This window comes from Podarcis muralis, chromosome 8, assembly GCF_964188315.1.
Source record: "Podarcis muralis chromosome 8, rPodMur119.hap1.1, whole genome shotgun sequence".
Classification (NCBI taxonomy): domain Eukaryota; kingdom Metazoa; phylum Chordata; class Lepidosauria; order Squamata; family Lacertidae; genus Podarcis; species Podarcis muralis.
In genome coordinates, this window is record NC_135662.1 from 90557660 (window position 1) to 90582909 (window position 25250).

The 25250-nt window shown below is 42.6% G+C and overlaps 1 protein-coding gene across 8 annotated transcripts in view; it reads right to left on the minus strand.

Moving 5' to 3' along the window:
• Positions 1–7547: 7547 nt before the first annotated feature.
• ADCY2 (adenylate cyclase 2) overlaps positions 7548–25250 on the minus strand; it is a 128138-nt gene continuing 110435 nt past the window's right edge. For 7 of the 8 annotated variants that reach the window (XM_077933577.1, XM_077933578.1, XM_077933579.1 and 4 more), the window contains 4 exons: positions 23115–23222; positions 19178–19292; positions 9122–9246; positions 7548–8328 (listed from right to left, as the gene is read on the minus strand). In XM_077933577.1, the coding sequence (XP_077789703.1) occupies positions 8176–8328; positions 9122–9246; positions 19178–19292; positions 23115–23222 (501 nt within the window). In that variant the 3' untranslated portion in view covers positions 7548–8175. The remainder of the gene's footprint in view (positions 8329–9121; positions 9247–19177; positions 19293–23114; positions 23223–25250) is intronic. The other variant, XM_077933576.1, reaches the window with a different exon arrangement.

A 25250-nucleotide genomic window follows, 5' to 3' on the forward strand; every position in this document is an offset into this window, starting at 1 on the left:
AGGTTCATGGTTCTTACATTCCAGGTTCCATCTTAAAAAGCAGAGACATCACCTTGCTGACAAAGGTCCGTATAGTTAAAGCTATGGTTTTCCCAGGAGTGATGTATAGAAGTGAGAGCTGGACCATAAAGAAGGCTGATCGCCAAAGAATTGATGCTTTAGAATTATGGTGTTGGAGGAGACTCTTGAGAGTCCCATGGACTGCAAGAGGATCAAACCTCTCCTTTCTTAAGGAAATCAGCCCTGAGTGCTCACTGGAAGGACGGATCCTGAAGCTGAGGCTCCAAGACTTTGGCCACCTCATGAGAAGAGAAGACTCCTTGGAAAAGACCCTGATGCTGGGATAGATGCTGGGAGGGCACAAGGAGAAGGGGATGACAGAGGACGAGATGGTTTGACAGTGTTCTCAAAGCTACCAGCATGAGTTTGCCCAAACTGCGGGAAGCAGTGGAAGACAGGAGTGCCTGGCGTACTCTGGTCCAGGGGGTCACGAAGAGTCGGACACAACTAACGACTAAATAACAACAAACAACAAATAAGTTGCATAACATACAACTCAGCTCTCACATTTTCCTGCAGCAGAATTTGCAAGTGTGGATGCTGGCACATAATATCAGCAACTTTGTTTGTTGTTGTTGTTGTTGTTTAGTCGTTTAGTCGTGTCCGACTCTTCGTGACCCCATGGACCAGAGCACGCCAGGCACCTCTGTCCTCCACTACCTCCCGCAGTTTGGTCAAACTTATGCTGGTAACCTCGAAAACACTATCCAACCATCTCGTCCTCTGTCGCCCCCTTCTCCTTGTGCCCTCCATCTTTCCCAGCATCAGGGTCTTCTCCAGGGAGTCTTCTCTTCTCATGAGGTGGCCAAAGTACTGGAGCCTCAGCTTCACGATCTGTCCTTCCAGTGAGCACTCAGGGCTGATTTCCTTAAGAATGGATGCGTTTGATCTTCTTGCAGTCCATGGGACTCTCAAGAGTCTTCTCCAGCACCATAATTCAAAAGCATCAATTCTTCGGCGATCAGCCTTCTTTATGGTCCAGCTCTCACTTCCATACATCACTACATACATCACATACATTCCATACATCACTCGGAAGACCATGGCTTTAACTATACGGACCTTTGTTGGCAAGGTGACGTCTCTACTTCTCAAGATGCTGTCTAGGCCTGTCATTGCCCTTCTCCCAAGAAGCAGGCACCTTTTAATTTCGTGGCCGCTGTCACCATCTGCAGTGATCATGGAGCCCAAGAAAGTAAAATCTCTCACTGCCTCCATTTCTTCCCCTTCTATTTGCCAGGAGGTGATGGGACCAGTGGCCATGATCTTCGTTTTTTTGATGTTGAGCTTCAGACCATATTTTGCGCTCTCCTCTTTCACCCTCATTAAAAGGTTCTTTAATTCCTCCTCACTTTCTGCCATCAAGGTTGTGTCATCTGCATATCTGAGGTTGTTGATATTTCTTCCGGCAATCTTAATTCCAGCTTGGGATTCATCCAGCCCAGCCTTTCGCATGATGTGTTCTGCATATAAATTAAATAAGCAGGGAGACAAAATACAGCCTTGTCGTACTCCTTTCCCAATTTTGAACCAATCAGTTGTTCCATATCCAGTTCTAACTGTAGCTTCTTGTCCCACATAGAGATTTCTCAGGAGACAGATGAGGTGATCAGGCACTCCCATTTCTTTAAGAACTTGCCATAGTTTGCTGTGGTCGACACAGTCAAAGGCTTTTGCATAGTCAATGAAGCAGAAGTAGATGTCTTTCTGGAACTCTCTAGCTTTCTCCATAATCCAGCGCATGTTTGCAATTTGGTCTCTGGTTCCTCTGCCTCTTCTAAATCCAGCTTGCACTTCTGGGAGTTCTCGATCCACATACTGCTTGAGCCTTCCTTGTAGAATTTTAAGCATAACCTTGCTAGCGTGTGAAATGAGTGCAATTGTGCGGTAGTTGGAGCATTCTTTGGCACTGCCCTTCTTTGGATTTTAAATAGTTCAGCTGGAATACCATCACTTCCACTGGCCTTGTTATTTGCAGTGGTTTCTAAGGCCCATTTGACTTCACTTTCCAGGATGTCTGACTCAAGGTCATCAACCACACTACCTGGGGTGTACCTGTGTATCTTTCTGGTATAATTCCTCTGTGTATTCTTGCCACCTCTTCTTGATGTCTTCTGCTTCTGTTAGGTCCTTACCACTTTTGTCCTTTATTATGGTAATCTTTGTATGAAATGTTCCTTTCATATCTCCAATTTTCTTGAACAGATCTCTGGTTCTTCCCATTCTGTTGTTTTCCTCTATTTCTTTGCATTGCTCATTTAAGAAGGCCTTCTTGTCTCTCCTTGCTATTCTTTGGAAATCTGCATTCAATTTCCTGTATCTTTCACTATCTCCCTCGCATTTTGCTTGCCTTCTCTCCCCCGCAGCTTTGTTACAGAGAGTCAAACCGCAGTTGCTTCCATATTGTTCCTCTCCATGCCCTAGAATTAACACCCTGTATCCACTCCTGTTTTACAGAGTCATTATCAAACTGCTTCAGTCTACTGTTTTCAGTGAGAGCTGATTTATAGTGATTTATAACAACATGTTTGTAACTCAGTGCAGCTGCAGCACCAGCCTGTCTAGGTATAAAGTACTACAGTGGTCCCTTGGTTCTCAAACTTAATCCGTTCCGGAAGTCCGTTCCAAAACCAAAGCGTTCCAAAACCAAGGCACACTCTCCCATAGAAAGTAATGCAAAACGGATTAATCCGTTCCAGACTTTAAAAAACAACCCCTAAAACAGCAATTTAACATGAACATTTAAGGAGACAATTGATCCATAAAATGAAAGCAAAAAACAATGCACTATTGTTGTTAGCCGCCCTGAGCCCGGCTTCGGCTGGGGAGGGCGGGATATAAATATAAATTTATTATTATTATTATTATTATTATTATTATTATTATGTACTATAAAATAAAACAGTATTGCAGATGATAAAATTTTTAAAAAAATTCTTACTTGCACTGATGATAATCTTTGTTTGGATGGGGGGCTTTTATTCATTTCTGGAGTCACACTCAATCAATTGGTAGCTGAACTGGGTTCCACACTGTCACAAAAACAATTTAACCGAAAAAGACTCAAAAACAAAAAATTCAAAATAAATAGCGAAAACAAAGGCACCAAAATATAACCCCAAGGTGGTTGTCACCAATGGAGGCAAAAGCTCAAAAAAGGCCCAATATGGAGGCCAAGTGGCCAAAATATTGGGAGATTTTGGAGCAAGAAGGAAATATATTGAAATTGCAGAGTTTTGAGAAACTAAAAGATAGAGTGTGAGATTGGCTTCATTATTATCAAATAAGAGAGGTATATAATTTGGACAAAAAAATTGGTTTCCAGGTGGAAAAATCAAAGTTGGAAACAGAACTGTTAGATTCCAAAACTAAGGTACTTTCAAGAATGTTTAACTTGCTGTTAAAATGGAATACTCAAGATGAAACGGTTAAATCTGTTATGATTAAATGGGCACAAGATGTTGGACATAATATCATGTTTGCTGACTGGGAACAGTTATGGACCACAGGTATGAAATTTACGGCATGCAATGCCTTAAGAGAGAATATTATGAAAATTGTATACAGGTGGTACATGACACCAGTCAAGCTTGCAAAAATCTATCATTTGCCCGATAATAAATGTTGGAAATGCAAAGAAACTGAAGGTACATTCTTTCACCTTTGGTGGACGTGCCCAAAGATTAAGGCCTTCTGGGAAATGATATATAATGAATTGAAAAAGGTATTTAAATATACCTTTCTGAAGGCCTTCCAGAGGCCTTCCTCCTGGGCATTGTCGGCCAACTGGTGCCAAAGAAGGACAGAACTTTTTTTACGTATGCAACAACAGCAGCAAGAATACTCATTGCAAAGTATTGTAAGACACAAGATCTACCCACCCTGGAAGAATGACAGATGAAGGAGATGGACTATATGGAATTGGCAGAAATGACTGGCAGAATCTGGGACCAGGGAGAAGAGTTGGTGGAAGAAGATTGGAAGAAATTTAAAGTTTACCTGCAGAAATACTGTAAAATTAAGGAATGTTAAAATGATGTCGGATGGAAAATAAGTAGTATTGGTAAAAAGTTTTCTAAGAATATGAAAGTATGGATTGAAAATGGTCAAAATACATATTTATAATAGGTGATGATATTGAGCTATGAAAATTGACAGAGGGTAAGGATTTGCTGAAAGGATTTCTTTTAAACGGGAATACAAGGTCAAAGAATTAAGGAAATGAGATTAAGGATTATTGAAAGATGGAGTTAATTTTAAACTTTTTCTGTCTTCTTTTTATATTTAGCTATTATGATTTTTCTTTTCTATATATATTTTTCCTATGTGTTTTTTTGTTTCTTTTTTTCTTTTTTCTTTTTTCTAGTTTGTTAACTTTTCTATTTTGTAAACTTATGATTTTTGTAAACCTTATTGTGTAATCCTATGTGTGTGTTTAAAACTTTAATAAATATTTTAAAAAACAAAAAACAAAATATAAGCTCCAAATACCACCTCAGAACACTGCAATCGGAAACGGAAGCCTTGAATTACAATGGGGGGATGGAAATTAGCAGTACAACAGGAAAAACAGAAACAGAAGGCTTGAATTACAATAGGGGACACAAATTAGCAGCGCAACAGTAAAAACAGAAGCTTAGGACTCAAAACGGAGCATGTTCGGCTTCTGAAAAAAATTCAAAAACCAGAACACATACTTCCAGTTTTGTAGCGTTCAGGTTTCAAGTTGTTCGTGAATTAAGCTGTTCAAAAACCAAGGTACCACTGTACTTAAAAGCTTTTCAGGGTTCTTGTACCTTTGAAATTAAACACTTATTTTCCGCAGGTCATCTGTTGTTACTGCTTCCTGTTGAACCGAACTGGGAGATTAGTGAGGAGGAGAGGAACACTGTTAGTTGCTACTTGAATTGCTTCCCCGATTTGCTTGATTCTGTTCCCAGTGTGGAAGAGATTTTAATTACTGATTTCCTTTCATTACTATTTTTTAAAGAGTGAACTGGTTCTAACAAGCACTAGGGAGGCTATAGGGTGAAAGTAACCCACATGAAATAAGTGAAGTTGCTATCCAGTGTGGTGAGAGCCAGTGTGGTGTAGTGGTTAAGAGCGGTGAACTCGTAATCTGGGGAACCGGGTTCGCGTCTCCGCTCCGCCACATGCAGCTGCTGGGTGACCTTGGGCCAGTCACACTTCTCTGAAGTCTCTCAGCCCCACTCACCTCACAGAGGGTTTGTTGTGGGGGAGGAAGGGAAAGGAGAATGTGAGCCGCTTTGAGACTCCTGAAGGGGAGTGAAAGGCGGGATATCTAATCCAAACTCCTCTTCTTCTTCTTCTTCATCCATAAGAGAGTTAAAGTATAAATTGCTGCATGGCCTCACATCCACCCTGGCTTGCCTGCCCCGTCTCTCCCCTGCCTCCTCTCCCTTCCTGTCAGAAGTAAATTGTGAACTTATTGGGTCTGCCTTTTTTTAGGCTATACAACAACAACAAGTTTATTAAATTTGTGAGGTCCATGCCTTTACACAAAATACCATAAAACATTGTTAAAAGGTAAACAATAAAATTATAAAAGTAAGCTAAAATTCATGTCATGCTATCCCAGCAAGGAAACTACCCAAAAAACCCCACCATTCAGGAAAGAAGATACAGCAACAGGTTAGGAGATCAATGGAAGGGACCTCACCGTTTCATCCAGGAACCATACCCTAGTTTTCATAGCCTTCACCACAAAGACTGCTACCACGTGAGAAATCCGTGGATCAGCGTCCACCAGTAAAAACTTTACTTGGTCCTCAGAGTTGACTATTGATTTGGGAATAGTTTGTAACATCGCATCCCTGAAGGCCGAATAGATGGGACAATACAACATGTAATGTATGAGATCCTCTTTGGTTCTCATATGACAAGGACATATACGCTGCTCTACTGGGATTTTTGCATATCTGCCTGACAGGCCGTAGGAATGGTTTGAAAACGGGCCATGGTGAAGGCTCTCCGAAGGGTGGGATTGGTGATATTCGCTAAGTAATTGGCGCAGGTTTTGACTGTTTTCAGTCGGGGAAGCCAGTGGGAGGACCCTGGGTTCTGTATTTTTGTGATATCTAACAGAGCGTCTCTCTGCAGGATCCATTCCCGAACTTTGTCCGGGCTCCACAGTTTGAGGATATTAAACTCCGGTAGGGTGTATCTAACCAGGATCTCAGATAGGTTTTGGCGCCAAGTGGTGTTCTTTTGAAGAGATACAAAGGCTTGTTTGGCTAATAAGGTGTTTGAGGTATTTGCAAGGTTGATGTAAAATCGTAGGAATCTTAAATGGGCCCTGGCAGACACAGAGGGTAATCCAACCTCCACCCTCAAGAAAGCTGCTGGGGTTCCTTGAGGAAGGCCTAGAATCCTCCTGAGATAATAATTTTGCAAAATTTCGAGCCGTTCCATCAGCCTCTGGTTCCACCCCCAGAGTTCTATCCCATATAACATCTGGGGAATAGCTTTCCCAACAAAAGCTCTTAATGCTGGGATCACCAATTGTCCTCCCCGGGTATGAAAGAAATTAAGCAGGACACCAATTGTTCTTCGTGTTAGGATGGTTACAGCCTTAAAGTGGACTAACCAACTAGATGTAGCCTGGAATGTAACACCCAGATATTTAAAAAAAGGGCACTGTTCAATCACATGTTCATCTAAAGACCATCTAAAGGTGTGGCGAGCTCTAGTGAACACCACAATTTTTGTTTTGTCATAGTTTCTCTTTAGTGAGTTATGGGAACAGTAGGCTGCGATCCCCTCCAGCATGCTGCGTAGGCCTCTTCGGGTGAGTGCCATTAAAGCCATGTCATCGGCATATAGCAATATATTCAGACGTTTACCTTCAAGGGCTGGAGCCGATGACTTGTACTTTGCCATGTACTGCACAATGTCGTTTATATAAAAGTTAAAAAGAAATGGGGCTAGCAGGCATCCCTGTTTGACCCCTTTCCCCAATGGCAGTGGGTCCGTAAGAGTTCCCGATGGCCCAGTTCTGATTTTGACTGTAATATCTGTGTGTAACTCTCTGAGAATTTTTAAAAGTCGTCTGTCAATATCCGTTTCATATAATTTTTTCCATAGTCTATCTCTACAGATTGAGTCAAAGGCAGATGTCAAGTCAACGAAGGCCACGAAGAGTCTGCTCTTATACGCTTTTGCATATTTAGCTACCAGGGTCTGTAGTACCATACAGTGACCTATCGTATTGTGGCCCTTTCTAAATCCTGCCTGTTCCTGGTTGAACAGGTTAGAATGGTCCGCCCAATCTACCAGCTTGTTTAATAAGTACCGGGTATAAAGTTTGTATGCAGTGTCCAGAAGGCTTACAGGGCGGTAGTTTGCTGGATCTTGAATGTCTCCCTTCTTGTAGATAGGGGTTTTTAGGCTATAAAACATCACATACTTTGATGGTGCTGTATGTATTCATGCAAGAGTCGCAATAACCTCACATTGCAAGACAAAAGTACATATAAAGTTTTAATGAGTTAAACTTACAAAAGACAATGGCATCAAAACATTTGACACATTTTGTACAAAACTGGTCCTGCTCATCTATAGTTCTTTTGAGAAGGTGGTTAGTCAAGGGCTCCATTTCCTGTCCCTGGCATCTAGTGAACACACCTTAGTTGTAGTAGATGAAGGGACAGAATTAGAGGTTACAAATTCAGGACTAGAAGGTGATATTGGGGAGCTACCATACTTCCCACAACTTTCCATGCAGCTCCAGTTTTATTGCCATAAGATTTTTTTTTTTGTATTTTTCTTTCTTTCTTAAAACCGTCTTCCCCAAGGTCTCAGACCTTTAATATCTCCAACTCCTGTCCAAATTTTCTCTTTTCCACTGAAGAGTTGACAGTGCAAGTTCAGTCTTCCCAGCCCAGAGCATACCTTGTTTCGGCCATCCTGGAACATTAAGACTATTAAGGTCTCTGGATACAGAATGGTGGGAGGAGACCGTAAATATGACTACAGCAACATTTCTATGTACCAGAAAATTACACACATGTTCATGGTATGGGCTGAAAGAGACTTAAGAGAAAATGGGCAACGCTTCTTTTAAAATGCGGCACTGCCTGCAGCCGAGAGCCTGTTTCAGGACACCACGTTCCCTTGTGAGAGGGATTTTGTCATTTCTGTATGTACAAAATAGGTCTGCAACTCCCCTTTTCCTTTGACGTTAATTATGCCTCGGCAGGTGCAAATGTAGCCCAATGTTTGTAAAATGTTACTGGTCTCTTCTGTGACCTGCAATGCAAGAGACAGACAAGCACACCATACTTTAAGAAAAGGAAATCTCAAAGCCTGCCTCCCTCCCTCCCCCTCTTTGCCCTAAGTGACGTAGCAGTGAGGAAAGCCCTTCACTGGACTGTTTTACTTCACACAGGGCCTCGTTTTTGCTAATCTTAATGGACAGGTGAGTGAAGACAATCACAGAAGATCCACCACAAATAATTTACACAACAGGATAAAAACAGCACCTTGAACTGAACAGATTCTAAAAAACTTTGAAATATATAAATAAAAATGTAACCCACCCCCAAGCATATCTACAACTTCTATCAATTCACAGGAAAAAACAACAGCAGCAGCAACAACAGACAATGCTGTCATCTCTTGGAATCAGTTCCTCCATCACCACCCTGCAGCCACCGCCACCATCACAGCCCCAAAATTTGCTCCAGAGAATTATGGGCCCCTCAAAAGAAGAGATGGCGAGTGGATGGAGTTGGAATTACTGAAAATTGCTTTCCTCCCCATTCTGCCGATGGTAGATTCCCTGTCAGCTGAGCAACCCTGTTGGATACCCACCTAATAAAAAATGTTGAAGTATGATTTTGGATCAGATTTTAACCAATGAACCTTCAACTAACCTACAAGTCCCGTCCCCCTCCCCAGCTGTGCTGCTGCTGTCTTCACTTGATGAGCTCCCCCCCCCCCATGTGTGTATCCCCATAGCCTGTATCTTTGCCTGCGAGGGACTTTAGTGGGGAGATTCCCCTGCTGTGCACTTGAGTAGAAACACAAATAGAAGCCAAACCTGAATTTTATCTAAGACACCGGTGCTCTCCATTCTGCTGGCCACATTTACAGTGTTGCCCCAGATATCGTACTGTGGCTTCTGTGCTCCAATGACACCCGCAATTACAGGTCCATGGTTAATTCCTGTAAAGAAGATGGCAAATTAAGGGTGGTCCCCCTCACCAAATATATATTTTTAAATGCTACAAATTGCAGAGCTCCCTGGAGGAAACATAAATGTTTTGAAACACATAGGCACATCTGGTGGCTTTGCTGTCAAATTTGGGGTCTGGAGTTATGCAGAATTTATTCCTATGGCTGGGATTCAGGTCAAATTAATATTTAATTTATTAATAATAGTATTGTTCATTTAAGAAGTGCAAAATTCCATCAAATAAGCATTGAACAATTATAATGGGAAAATTGAGAAGTATTAATGCATTGACGGAACAACATAGGCAATACTAGGGAATGTGTTAAGATGCCAGCACAGATTTGTATGAGGCTGATGGTTATCTTTCTATGGCAGAGCTGTAAAGCATTTGCTGTGGAAATGAGTATCGCTTTGTTATTGATTTGTATTACCTACTTTTTGTTTCCTAGGAATATGTCATATAATTGGAACACACTGAACACTGCTCTGCTAATGAATGACTAGGAAGCGCTATATATAAAATCAAAATATTTGTTAGAAGTGTAACACATTTCTTTTTACAAGTTGCCCCATCTTTTTCCTGAGGGAAAGTATCCTTTGTGCCTTAAAAAAAGGTTTTCCTTGATTTTATTTAGAAGCTCTACATTACAGGTTTCTGAAGGAAAGTGTTTGCAAGTCCAAAAGTAGTGGGTGGCTGAGGGCAACTTGGGGCCGGTCCGCACTAGAAAGGCTGGGTCCAAGCAGTTTTCCATTTGTCTCCTGCTTTCTATGCATGGCTCATAGTAGTTCTGCCTTTGGCCTGCCGCTTCCCCCAGAAAATCCGCTCTTTAGCATTAAATTGGAACAAAAGGCAATCTACAGAAAAGCCAACTGCTTTGTGTCTCTTAGTTTCAAAGCATTCTTCCACAACCTGCTTCTGCCACTAGGTGACACTATAAGCTAAAATGAACAGAATCAGCCAGTGAGCAAAACTAGAATTATACAAACTGGGGTGGGGGTGGGCGGCGAGAAGAAAAATACTGTTACATTAAACATGAAATATTTCATATTTATTTATAGGTTGGTTCCATTTTCTTGCATACATTTAAAACTTCTGAAGCCTTCAAAAATAAATGGCATTACTAAAAGGATATTAAAATCCTGGAATGACCCCTCTGTCAGTCAGTCAGGAATTTAATTTTCTGCTGTTGCATTCTACAAACCCTGGATATTTTGGGAAGATGGCAGTATTTGAATTTATGTGAATTTGCTGCATAAGTATTTAAATGAAAATAAGAGAATGAAAAAATGCAGTTAAGTAGAACAGACAGTTGTGTGGTTTGTTGTTGTTTTTTAAAAAAGGTTTAAGATTTCTGAGTGCAAGCAAGCAAGCAAGCAGGAGAGAATAACTCGAACCTCCATTAGGTGGGATTCTGCCCACACCTCTAAGGCGATATGACACCCTCTTGCTTGGAAATGGATTTATGATCTCATTTTATGTTCCTTTTAAAAAGGAATTACCAAGATAGGAAAAGAGGTAGTAAGGGAACACCAGGCTACTTTAAATGAATTCAAATCTCCAGGGTCTGATAAGCTGCATCCAAGGGTACTAAAGGGAGCTTACGGATGTAATTTCAGAGCCTTTATGGTGTAGTGGTTAAGAGCGGTAGTCTCGTAATCTGGTGAACTGGGTTCGCTTCCCTGTTCCTCCACCTGCAGCTGCTGGGCTTGTCACACTTCTCTGAAGTCTCTCAGCCCCACTCACCTCACAGAGTGTTTGTTGTGGGGGAGGAAGGGAAAGGAGAATGTTAGCCGCTTTGAGACTCCTTAAAGGGAGTGAACTCCTTCATGGATCACTGCCTTGCCGTGGCGAAGGGGCTTGAATAACTCAGAGAAGCTATGAGCTATGCCGTGCAGGGCCACCCAAGATGGACAGGTCATAGTGGAGAGTTTTGACCAAACGTGATCCACCTGGAGCAGGAACTGGCAAGCCACTCCAGTATCCCTGCCAAGAAAACTCCATGGACAAAGACAACAGGCATATAAAAGTTATGACGCTGGAAGATGAGCCCCTCAGGTCGGAAGGTGTCCAACATGCTACTGGGGAAGAGCGGAGGACAAGTACAAGTAGATCCAGAGCTGATGAAGCGGCTGGGCCAAAGCCGAAAGGACGCTCAGTTGCGGATATGCATGGAAGCGAAAGGAAAGTCCAATGCTGTAAAGAAAAATATTGCATAGGAACCTGGAATGTAAGAACCATGAACCTTGGTAAGTTGGATGTGGTCAAAAATGAGATGGCAAGAATAAATATTGACATCCTGGGCATCAGTGAACTAAAATGGACGGGAATGGGCGAATTCAGTTCGGATGACTATCATATCTACTACTGTGGGCAAGAAACCCGTAAAAGAAATGGAGTGGCCCTCATAGTCAACAAAAGAGTGATGAAAGCTGTACTGGGATGCAATCTCAAAAATGATAGAATGATCTCGATACGAATCCAAGGCAGACCTTTTAACATCACAGTAATCCAAGTTTATGCACCAACTACTGGTGCTGAAGAAACTGAAATTGACCAATTCTATGAAGACTTACAAGACCTTATAGAAGTGACACCAAAGAAGGATGTTCTGCTCATAATAGGGGATTGGAATGCTAAAGTAGGGAGTCAAGAGATAAAAGGAACAACTGGCAAGTTTGGCCTTGGAGTTCAAAACGAAGCAGGGCAAAGGCTAATAGAGTTCTGTCAAGAGAACAAGCTGGTCATCACAAACACTCTTTTCCAACAACACAAGAGACGACTCTACACATGGACATCACCAGATGGGCAGCATCGAAATCAGATTGATTATATTCTCTGCAGCCAAAGATGGAGAAGCTCTATACAGTCAGTAAAAACAAGACCTGGAGCTGACTGTGGCTCAGATCATCAGCTTCTTATAGCAAAATTCAAGCTTAAACTGAAGAGAGTAGGAAAAACCACTGGGCCGGTAAGATACAATCTAAGTCAAATCCCTTATGAATACACAGTGGAAGTGAGGAACAGGTTTAAGGATTTAGATTTGGTGGACAGAGTGCCTGAAGAACTATGGATGGAGGCTCGCAACATTATACAAGAGGCAGCAACTAAAACCATCCCAAAGAAAAGGAAATGCAAGAAAGCAAAGTGGCTGTCCAACGAGGCCTTACAAATAGCGGGGGAGAGAAGGCAAGCAAAATGCGAGGGAGATAGTGAAAGATACAGGAAATTGAATGCAGATTTCCAAAAAGTAGCAAGGAGAGACAAGAAGGCCTTCTTAAACGAGCAATGCAAAGAAATAGAGGAAAACAATAGAATGGGAAAAACCAGAGATCTGTTCAAGAAAATTGGAGATATGAAAGGAACATTTTGTACAAAGATTTCCATAATAAAAGACAAAAGTGGAAAGGACCTAACAGAAGCAGAAGACATCAAGAAGAGGTGGCAAGAATACACAGAGGAACTATACCAGAAAGAAATTGATGTCTTGTATACCCCAGGTAGTGTGGTTGCTGACCTTGAGCCAGACATCCTGGAAAGTGAAGTCAAATGGGCCTTAGAAAGCATCGCTAATAACAAGGCCAGTGGAAGTGATGATATTCCAGCTGAATTATTTAAAATTTTAAAAGATGATGCTGTTAAGGTGCTACACTCAATATGCCAGCAAATTTGGAAAACTCAGCAGTGGCCAGAGGATTGGAGAAGATCAGTCTACATCCCAATCCCAAAGAAGGGAAGTGCCAAAGAATGCTCCAACTACCGCACAATTGCACTCATTTCACACGCTAGCAAGGTTATGCTTAAAATTCTACAAGGCAGGCTTAAGCAGTATGTGGACCGAGAACTCCCAGAAGTGCAAGCTGGATTTAGAAGAGGCAGAGGAACCAGAGACCAAATTGCAAACATGCGCTGGATTATGGAGAAAGCTAGAGAGTTCCAGAAAGACATCTACTTCTGCTTCATTGACTATGCAAAAGCCTTTGACTGTGTTGACCACAGCAAACTATGGCAAGTTCTTAAAGAAATGGGAGTGCCTGATCACCTCATCTGTCTCCTGAGAAATCTCTATGTGGGACAAGAAGCTACAGTTAGAACTGGATATGGAACAACTGATTGGTTCAAAATTGGGAAAGGAGTACGACAAGGCTGTATATTGTCCCCCTGCTTATTTAACTTATATGCAGAATTCATCATGCGAAAGGCTGGGCTGGATGAATCCCAAGCCGGAATTAAGATCGCCGGAAGAAATATCAACAACCTCAGATATGCAGATGACACAAGCTTGATGGCAGAAAGTGAGGAGGAATTAAAGAACCTTTTAATGAGGGTGAAAGAGGAGAGCGCAAAATATGGTCTGAAGCTCAACATCAAAAAAACGAAGATCATGGCCACTGGTCCCATCACCTCCTGGCAAATAGAAGGGGAAGAAATGGAGGCAGTGAGAGATTTTATTTTCTTGGGCTCCATGATCACTGCAGATGGTGACAGCAGTCACGAAATTAAAAGACGCCTGCTCCTTGGGAGAAAGGCGATGGCAAATCTAGACAACATCTTAAAAAGTAGAGACATCACCTTACCAACAAAGGTCCGTCTAGTTCAAGCTATGGTTTTCCCAGTGGTGATGTATGGAAGTGAGAGCTGGACCATAAAGAAGGCTGATCGCCGAAGAATTGATGCTTTTGAATTATGGTGCTGGAGGAGACTCTTGAGAGTCCCATGGACTGCAAGAAGATCAAACGCATCCATTCTTAAGGAAATCAGACCTGAGTGCTCACTGGAAGGACAGATCCTGAAGCTGAGGCTCCAAGACTTTGGCCACCTCATGAGAAGAGAAGACTCCCTGGAAAAGACCCTGATGTTGGGAAAGATGGAGGGCACTAGGAGAAGGGGACGACAGAGGATGAGATGGTTGGATAGTGTTCTCGAAGCTACAAACATGAGCCTGACCAAACTGTGGGAGGCAGTGGAAGACAGGAGTGCCTGGCGTGCTCTGGTCCATGGGGTCACGAAGAGTCGGACACGACTAAACGACTAAACAAAGGGAGTGAAAGGCGGGATATCAAATCCAAACTCCTCCTCTTCTTCTTCTTTGTCTATTATCTTTAAGAATTCTTGGAGAACAGGTGAGGTCCCTACAGACTGGAGGCAGGTGTCAGGGGCTGGACTGAGGAGGAATGGTGGGAGCCCCCACTCCTTCTCCTGAACCTTCCCAAGGGCAGGAGGACACTATTGATTTCGAACAGTGGTTTGCAGAAGAGCACAGTCCAGAGGGGAAAAGCTGGGAAATACTGGATGAGGAACAGCTAGAAGAGGAAACACCAGGAGAGAGAGAGCTGGCAGATTCATTGTCCTTGGACAGCATTCCTGACTCCCCCTTCGCCTAAGACGGGCTTTGAGAGTGATAGAACAGAAAGCACAATGGCAACAAGCTCAGATTAACTGACGTAGGAGTGACGTAGATTAAGGGGGACGGAGGGGGTGAACCTTAACTGGGAGCAACACCATTTCTAGAGAGAGATGCATTCCTTTGTCTCTCACTGTGATTATTAAAGAAACTAACTGATAAGAACGCTACTTTTGTTTGATCTGCTTATTTACTGCCACTGGGGAAGGGATCTGATTCCCCAAAGCCTGACAGTGGGCAAATGTTGTCCCCATCTTCAAAAAGGGAGGAAAGGAAGACCCAGGAAACTACCAACTGGTGAGCTTGACATCAATACCAGGAAAGGTCCTAGAACAGATAATTCAACAGTCTGTCTGTGAGCATTTAGAAGAGGATGCTGTGATTAATAAGACCCAGCATGGGTTTCTCTAAAATAAGTCATGCCAGACCAATCCGATTTCTTTTTTTGATGGAATTACAAACTTGGTGGATCAATGAAATGCTGTGGACATAGTATATCTTGATTTCAGTAAGGCTTTCTTGTGGAGATGAGGTAACTGCGAGATGGATTTGTAGCTGGTTAACTGACCGAACTCAAAGAGTACTCATTAATGGTTCCTTGTCATCTTGGAAAAAAGTGGGGTGCCGCAGGGTTCTGTCCTGGGCCCATTGTTGGTCAATGTCTTTATAAATCACTTGGATGAAGGAATTGAGGGGATGCTCATCAAATTTGCAGATGACACCAATTTGGGAGGGGTAGCTAATGCCTCAGAAGAAAGAATCAGAATTCAAAATGACTGGAGAACTGGGCGCAAGCTAACAAAATGAATTTCAGTGGAGACAAATGTAAGGTTCTGCACTTAGGCAGGAAGAACCAGATGCACATATATAGGATGGGGGACAATTGGCTTACTAGCAGTACATGTGAAAAGGATCTAGGGGTCTTGGTGGACCACAAGCTTAACATGAGTCAACAGTGTGATGCAGCAGCAAAAAAGCTAACACTATTCTTGGATGCATCAACAGAAGTCTAGTGTCCAGATCAAGGGAAATAATAGTACCACTCTATTCTAACTTGGTCAGACTGCACTTGGAATACTGTGTCCAATTTTGGGCACCACAATTTAAGAAGGATGTTGACAAACTGGAAGGTGAGCAGAGGAGGGCAACCAAGATGATCAAGGGTCTGGAAACCAAGCCTTATGAGGAGTGCTTGAAGGAAGCTGGGTATGTTTAGCCTGGAAAAGATATGACCAAGAGGAGATATGATAGCCATCTTCAAATATCTCAAAGGCCGTCACGTGGAGGGTGGAACAAACTTGTTTTCTCCTGCTCTGGAGGGTAGGACTCAAACCAATGGCTTCAAGTTGCAAGAAAGGAGATTCCAACTAAACATTCGGAAAGACTTTCTGACAGTAAGAGCTGTTCAGCAGTGGAACAGACTCCCACGAGAGGTGATGGATTCTCCTTCCTTGGAGGTTTTTAAGCAGAGTGGCCATCTCTCATGGATGCTTTAGCTGAAATTCCTGCATTGCAGGGGGTGGGACTTAGATTCTATGATTCTAACTTTCAAGAAAAAGTACAATATATTAAAGAAGAGTGTATTACATAGCATGATTCTACATGCTCAAACTTTTAGAGTGTGTCCAAAAAAGAAAAAAAATCTCGCAATATGTATTGAATTCCTCTTATTTATAACAATATTTATGCTGTCAAAGCAGTCTGGTTAATTTCACACACACAAAAAGAAGCAACTCAAATCAGTGTTTCCCTTAGATGTTACAATATAGGAACTTGCAGAGCTCTGCTGGATCCCCCCCATCTAGTTCCAGAGTTGCTTCCACAGTTTCCACCGAGATGCCTACGAGCAGCACATGAGCACAGCAGAACTCTCCCAGTCACATTTCCCAGATATCAGCATTCAGAGGCATATTCTCTCCGATGCTAAGGCGTTCATCTAACCATCAGGAATACCAGCCATTGCTTTAGCCTTATCCTCCAAGAATCTAACCATCTCAAGTTGGCACCTATCTCTGTGTCTTGAGGTAGGAAATCTCATCATTTTAACTATGCACTGTGTGAAGAACTGCCTCCTATGGTCTGTCCTGAATCATCTGCCTTTCAGCTTCATTGGAAGACCCTGCGTCCCAGTATAAGAGAGTGAGAGAAACTGTACAAGCAGGTCTTTAAAAAAAAAATTCTTCCAGGCAACTTCCCAAAGAAAATAAAACTGACCAGCTGTTTTTGCCTTTCCCTGCCTGCCTTAATTTTCCAGTTTAGGAACTTGAGAACAGTGATAACAGCAGCTTTCTCTATTAATATAATTTTATTTACTTTTAATATTTTTGCACTGCCTTTTTGAAAGCCACGAAGATGGTGTACAACAGATCTAGTATGAAAGCAACGTCATGAAACATTAAAAAAAGGTAAAGGACCCCTGACAGTTAAGTCCAGTCGCGAACACTCTGGGGTTGTGGCGCTCATCTCACTTTACTGGCCAAGGAAGCCAGCGTTTGTCCGCAAACAGTTTTTCCAGGTCATGTGGCCAGCATGACTAAGCCGCTTCTGGCGAACCAGAGCAGCACACGGAAATGCCGTTTACCTTCCCGTCGGAGCAGTACCTATTTATCTACTTGCACTTTGACATGCTTTCGAACTGCTAGGTTGGCAGGAGCTGGGACTGAGCAACGGGAGCTCACCCCGTCATTGCGGGGATTCGAACCGCCGACCTTCTGATCGGCAAGCCATAAAAAGGAACACTGATGAAAAATATATAAAAGGCCAAATTACAATCATATTTGCTTTCTAGAATCTCTGTTTATAATGTTTAATTCTTCTTTAACAATGTTTAATTTTTTTAGTGACATCCTTCACCCTGTTTTTAGCTGTTTTTATTTTATCTGTAAGCCACTTTGAGTCCCTATCAGGGAATCCGGCAGATATAGATAGATTACAGTGGTACCTCAGTTTACTAACTTAATCCATTCTGGAGGTCCGTTCTTAAACCAAAGCGTTCTTAAACCAAGGCACCCTTTACCTAATGAAGCCTCAGCTTCCGTTCTTCCGGGGCAAAGTTCACTAACCGGAACACCTACTTCCGGTTTTGCGGAGTTCATTGTCCGAAGTTTTCGTTAACAGGGCTGTTCGTAGACCGAGGTACCACTGTATATCCTTGATTTAATTCATTATGAGCCATTGTTCTTCAGAGACTGGCTGCCGTCACACATTTTGGTAGGCCATAAGGTACAGAAGTGAGTTATTTGTTTGTTCTGTGAGGAAACAAGCCATGACCCCCAAGTTGTGTTAAATTTGAAGCAGCAATCGTGGACTGCTTTGCTCCCCAAAAGCACAAGATGTGCTCTTGACCTATTGACCATGGTTTGTTGGAGTACAACAAGCTAAGCTAGGAACCATGGTTTGTTCCCTCCCAGAGCAAAGAAAGCATAATTTGCTTGTACACAGTAAACAATTGTTTATGGCTTATTTTGATGTGTGATTAGTAGGGTTATAACTTTTTTACAAACTCATGTGCTGTAGCTTAGTTAGATTAACTTTTGCCTAAAAACAAAGCAATGAACTGTCATTTGAAAAAAGCTTACCCCAAAATCAATAAACCGATTTTAGTATATGTAACTGTCTAATGTATTGTGTCATTATTGTGCCATTATACATAATAATAATTATGCATTATAATACAGGAAAATAGCTTGCAAATTTTCTAATACTTGTACAATGTTCTGTTCATTGTATATCAATTCTTATTGCTTAGAATCATCATCATCATCATTTATACCCCGCCACTCTGGCTGGGTTTCCCCAGCCACTCTGGGCGGCTCCCAACAAAATATTAAAAATAGAATCAAACATTAAAAACTTCCCTAAACAGGGCTGCCTTCAGATGTCTTCTAAGTCAGATAGTTGTTTCTTTCCTTGACATCTGATGGGAGGGCATTCCACTGAGAAGGCCCTCTGCCTGGTTGCAATTCTTCTTTGTTTCTGCTGCAAGCGCCATAAAGTTCCCACATCACTTTGATTGCGCCTTCTGCACACTGCTTGCTTCTTGGTATCTGGAGGATGGATGGCCCCTGCTTCCAGTGAGTCTCCAATACCCACAATGCTTTTTTTCAAAAAAAGGTTTCAATATTTCTGACAAGTTCTTGAAGTCATTTTCAATGAGTGGTAATGCTGCATATATGGTGATTCCCACTTTTCATTTTGGGGTGACCTTTTTTCACAGCTCAGAAGAAATAGTCCCTTTTCATTGTTTCTAAGCAAATACTGAAAAGGGACTAATTTTTTTTGAAATAAAGTCCATTTTTAAAAACGGGAATTTTTTTTTGAAAATCAAAAAGTTATAACCCTAGTGATCACGGCCACAGCCTCACAATATTAAATGCAGTGATGTGCTGAAATTAGCAATGAAGTTCTGCAAACACAATGCTGGAATAACAAAGTGGAGGAACTTGAACTGTTAGCACTGTATTAAAAAAGGACATTATTGCTGTACTTGGAGACGAGACAAAATATTTATGCTGCTTACCTACGCGTAGCTTGAAGTCATTGAATGAATGCTTGTTTATGACATCCAGTTTTGCTCCCAGGGCAAATGCAAACTCCACCATAGTCCCAATATGCATGTATTGTCTGTCAGGCTCCTGAATGTAAACACATAGACATATCCTGTAATGCCACTGCAATTATCAAAGAATCCTCAATAGAGATTTGCTCTCTGTAAATGTTGCAATTTACTGAAAACTTACAAGAAGTCAGTGTTTAAATTCTAGAGTTACAACCCTATATACTTTTACTTGTTCCAACAGAATCACAGTACTTTGGATTTATTCCTGATCAAAGTGGGATATAAACTAACAAATATAAAAATTTAATTAATTAAATTGAGCTCAGTGTGATTTATTTCTGAGTAAACATGCATAGGATTGGGCTGTATGTTATTTACGCCTGCGCACAGCTCAGTTTTGTATCAGCTATGTCCTTGTGGAAAATCCATGTGCCTGGTCAAAATGGGTCCTGGAATGGCTCCGAGTGCTTGTTGGCCCCTGGGTAAGAGATCTGCTCTTGGTTCCCAGTAAGTAACAGACTCGCAGCTCCCCTTGCAAGAACAGGTCACTCCCTCCCTTCTATGATCCTTTCCCTCTTTGCTCCCCTGCTGGTCTCCTGAATGATGGGAAGTGCAGGAAAGAGGATAAGGAATTGTGCTGGGTCTAAAGCTGGACGCCATGTTGGCCCTAGACATTTTGGCACCTGAGGCGAACGACAAAATGGTGCATCCTCCTGCGAGGGAAGAAGGGGTGAGTGAACATCTACACTGGGAACAAGCGGGTGGGGAGGGGAGAGGATAAAGAGCTTCATTGGGAACAGGACTTCCGGGTTGGCGCCATCGTTTAATGGCGGATTCCCTCCGAGCTCCAGAGGGAATCGGCTCCGTAGAGTCTGGGTCTTGCCGCTGCGGCGAAGCGGGGACCCTTAAAATCACAGGCGCGAAAGCCTGTGAACACAGAGACTCGGCGGGCACCATTAGCGCCCCCCCAATCCGTAAAGGAGCCTTTTTAAAGGCTCCGGAACGGGGACAGGGTGCGGCGCGATGCTGAGAGTACTCCCTCTTCTACGGAGTGAAGCCACAAGCCATTGACGGAGAGCGCTGACTTTTTCCTTGGATCAATCGGACTTTAAAACATCAACCCGTGAGTAATACGGAGATTGGAACTTTAAAAAAAAAAAAATTCTTGGATTAGGAACGAGCGGGGAAGGGTTAAAAAGGAAGTCCACACCCCCTCTTTTTAAACAATCTAAAGCAAAGGACCTGTTAGCTAAGGTCGAGAGAATTTTTCTTTTTTTTTAGTATAAGATTTTAACTTCACGGCTTTGACATTATAAGAAGATTTACCGGAGGATAAAAGATAAATTGTGGGAGCTGAAATTTCACACACCCCCCCCAGACCCGGGAGCGTCCCGCGAGAAAGCCTGCTGATGTAATATTGAAGAGTTTGACAGCTGTCAAGTTAGCTGTCAGACAGTTAGCTGTCAGCCGGAAAAAGAGAACTTTGTTTCTGTTGCTTCTGCTGGTTTATTTGTTATAATTTGCTGAAAATAAGGAAGGGCTGATACAAAATAACTGGACTTTCGGGTTTGAGCTGAAAGGAATATTAAGGAACTAACCCCCCCCAGAGGGGTTTTAGTGACATTACAGGAATGGCTGGAGGACGGAAAATTCAAGCAGAATTGGACAGAGCATTTGTTATCTTGGGAAAGTTACAAGATCAATTCAATGTTTTGACTACAGAGGTTTCAGTACTATGCTTGACAGTAAACAACAGTGTTGAATTTGATAAGGATTTGAAACAGGAAGCCCATCCAACTGAACAAACAGATGAAACTGAAAGTTTTGACAAGATGGAGCAATATGTTGCTTTAGAAGAAAATGGAGGAGGAGCTGGAATTCTGCAGATGCTAAAGGAGAGCTGCAATTCGAGGCCTGACATGATGACAAAAAAGGAAAATAAAAATTTGATGTGGAAAGCCTGGCCTGAATTGGAGACTGAAAAATGGAGAGATCTCCTTTTGTGGAGATCTGAAGACCTGAGGATTACAAATTTGCTGAAGGTGAAAGTTGGAGCTTTGGGGACATTTGGATTTGAAAGGAGTATGAAACAAGAGTTGGAGTACCCCACAGGCTCTGTTTTTAAATATGGAGGTCTGGCTGGAAGCAATATGGATCCTGTTGGGCCGGAGCCCCTCCGAGATTGGGGGTTTAATATCAAAGACTATCAAAAAGACCGGCAGAGAGGAACTGAGAGAGATTTAAGAGCCTCGGACGTGAGATCTCCAGGCTAAATAACATATAAAGACTGATGGATATTGGTTGGGGACTGGAACCGGGAAAAGGGTGGGTGGAGTTTGGGAATCCAAAGGGTAGACAAATATAATTTGTGTTGTTTTTATATTTTTGTTAGTTCTATGGAAATTGGGAAAACTGTGAAGGGAAATTTTGATCGACTTTAGGAAAAAGGTTTAAGAATAATTAATGAGGTATAAGTAATGATGTGTAAATTGGGATAAGTTAAAATTGGTTTTCAAATTAAATAGAAATAAGGTTTGTAAAAATAAATTGAGGAAATGGAAGAAAGAAGAAAAGTGAAATAACAGCATGTTAGAACAATTTATTAAGTTAAAGTGGAGAAATAAGTTAAGGACTTGCTGAACTGACAATCTAAGTTGGAATACAAGAGGGGGAGGTGTGAGGAGGTCTGAGAAATAAGGTAAAAGAAAATAAGTAATTGAAACTTTATGTGTTTTTAATTGTTGTTAAGTTTTGAATTTTTTGTGTTGTTGTTTTTTCTCTTTGTTTATTCTTGTTTTTGATTTTTGAAAATACCAATAAATATTCATTAAAAAAAAAAAAAAGAGCTTCATTGGGAACAAGGGTGGGAGGACCCAGCAGTGCCTCCTATTTGCTTAGAGGCTGCTGTACAAGTGGGATGGGGGAGGCTGCCAGGGAGGTGGCAGAGCTGCTGCCATCACCATGGGCAACACATTCCTTGGAGATTGGATTTCCTGTCTCTCTGGGTCAGGCCACCCAAGGCGGTGGCCTCGCTTTGCCTCCTGGGTGGACCAGCCCTAGCTTGATGCAATAGGCCCTTCAAGTCTTGGGCCTTAAGACAACAGCCAAATGGGTCACCTGTGCATGCTCTCAGTTCCAGGTGGCACTGCCCATTTCATACCGTACAGATAGAGGGAGCCATCCCACCTGAGAGGCTCATATCTGTTCATTTGTGAGAGGGGAGGGCCCAGCTGTTTTTTGTGTGCCAGGTCTTCACACATACTTAATGTACACCAGTGCACAGGACCCTCTGAGCTGCAACCGTGGACTGTGGGAAGCGAAGGAGAAAGAAATAAAGGGTGGGGTTGAAGTGTGGATGGGGTTTTTTTTTGGGGGGGGGGGGTAAAGTTTAGCACCACTTCACAAAATGTAGGTGAGATTCTTCAAATATTGGAACACCAGGGAAATTATGCAGGAATATCATTTTGCCTACCCACCCACCCACATTAGACATTGCTATATAATGCTGTAACAGCAATAAAGAAATAAAACACTGTTCTGTAATAGCAGGGTGTTTATGCAGGGAATGAAAAGCATATTCAGAGTTAGAAAATCCAAGTGCTTGAGTGTTGTGTTTCATTGGAGGGGAACTGTCTTAACTGTATTTCCTGAGATCAGGAGCCAAAAGTTGCACAGGCGCATGCAAATGCTTCTGGGAACACTGGCATAGCTGAAGTTGGCAAGCCTCATTTGGGATGCTCCTAATATTCCTCCCAAGTTTTGGGAGCAGCTTTTCGGGGCCTTTGAACCGGCTTGGTGGGGAGATGACTTAGAAGCTTCTCTGCATTCCCAGATGTGGCCTTTTGCACCCCAGACAAAATATGGTCCCTACAAAGTGGACACAGTAACTTTGACGTACCTGACTATGTTCCTGGCTGGGCATTGCACTTAGCCCTGTGGCTGCCATGTAAGTGCTCCCAATGGTCTTGATCTTTTCAACGCCACTAAATTTGGGTTTTGACAATAGCTGTGAAGAAATAAGGCACTCAGGTGTCTGATAGCCAAATAATGCATCAGCATTGTTAATACACACGCTTCCCTGGGCTGCTTCCGGGCTGCACTTGTTTGGAGCATCTTTCAAGCACATTTAGCAGATCCAGAAGCAGCCAAACTAGTTGAGACAGTAAAGGTAAAGGTAAAGGTAAAGGTACCCCTGCCCGTACGGGCCAGTCTTGACAGACTCTAGGGTTGTGCGCTCATCTCACTCTATAGGTCGGGAGCCAGCGCTGTCCGCAGACACTTCCGGGTCACGTGGCCAGCGTGACGAAGCTGCATCTGGCGAGCCAGCGCAGCACACGGAACGCCGTTTACCTTCCCGCTGGTAAGCGGTCCCTACTTATCTACTTGCACTTTGACATGCTTTCAAACTGCTAGGTTGGCAGGCGCTGGAACCGAACGACGGGAGCGCACCCCGCCGCGGGGATTCGAACCACCGACCTTTCGATCGGCAAGTCCTAGGCGCTGAGGCTTTAACCCACAGCGCCACCTAGTTGAGACAGTAGTAAAGCCTTTTATTTAAGTTTGGCCCAATCTCACATAGGACACAGGTAGGGGATCATGTTACAGCAAAAGGTGCCTGCAGGTGAGAATAGCTCCCTGAAACCCAACACATTCTGAGCCTTAATGCAATTCTTGGTTTCACTGAGAAACTATTTTAACATTTTGCAAAAGGAGCTCTGGCAATTCATTTTCTGCAGTCAGTGTTACTGCGACATCTGGCTTTGCGGTGCAGTTCTCTTCAGTGGTGGCTTATATAAACTGCCTTAGGCATTTTGACAAGGTAGAGTGCTGCTTTTGTGGTGGGAGAGGGGAATCAACTGCACTTCTGAGCAGCAGAAGCAAGAAGGCAATGACTTCTCTTCTGACCTGTCTTTGTCACAACCTCTGCTGTTTCCTCTCTGCTGCAGTTTGGCCTCCACCAAATTCATCTCCCTGTCCACTAGTCAATGTGATTTACATAGTTTTTCATGTAAATTAAGAACTTTTGTTGTTGTTGTTGTTTAGTTGTTTAGTCGTGTCCGCCTCTTCGTGACCCCATGGACCAGAGCACGCCAGGCACCTCTGTCCTCCACTACCTCCCGCAGTTTGGTCAAACTCATGCTGGTAACCTCGAAAACACTATCCAACCATCTCATCCTCTGTCGCCCCCTTCTCCTTGTGCCCTCCATCTTTCCCAGCATCAGTGTCTTCTCCAGGGAGTCTTCTCTTCTCATGAGGTGGCCAAAGTACTGGAGCCTCAGCTTCACGATCTGTCCTTCCAGTGAGCACTCAGGGCTGATTTCCTTAAGAATGGATGCGTTTGATCTTCTTGCAGTCCGTGGGACTCTCAAGAGTCTTCTCCAGCACCATAATTCAAATGCATCAATTCTTCGGCGATCAGCCTTCTTTATGGTCCAGCTCTCACTTCCATACATCACTACTGGGAAGACCATGGCTTTAACTATACGGACCTTTGTTGGCAAGGTGACGTCTCTACTTCTCAAGATGCTGTCTAGGCCTGTCATTGCCCTTCTCCCAAGAAGCAGGCGTCTTTTAATTTCGTGGCTGCTGTCACCATCTGCAGTGATCATGGAGCCCAAGAAAGTAAAATCTCTCACTGCCTCCATTTCTTCCCCTTCTATTTGCCAGGAGGTGATGGGACCAGTGGCCATGATCTTCGTTTTTTTGATGTTGAGCTTCAGACCATACTTTGCGCTCTCCTCTTTCACCCTCATTAAAAGGTTCTAAATTAAGAACTTACATTACATTACATTTAAGTTTTTTTAAAAATTAAGAACTTAAATGTAATTAATGATGCAATTATTTCCACACCATTCATTTCAATAATGCCAAGGACATTCATCTCAATGCAAAGGAATCTAGAATGAATCATAACCTAGAATTCTGGTAAACATCAAAAACCACTACTGGCCATTTAGGAACACAAAAGTCATCCATGTGCCCCTGAAATGCTGCATAGAAAATTATGCCATTTTATGCAGAAGTGCCCATAAAG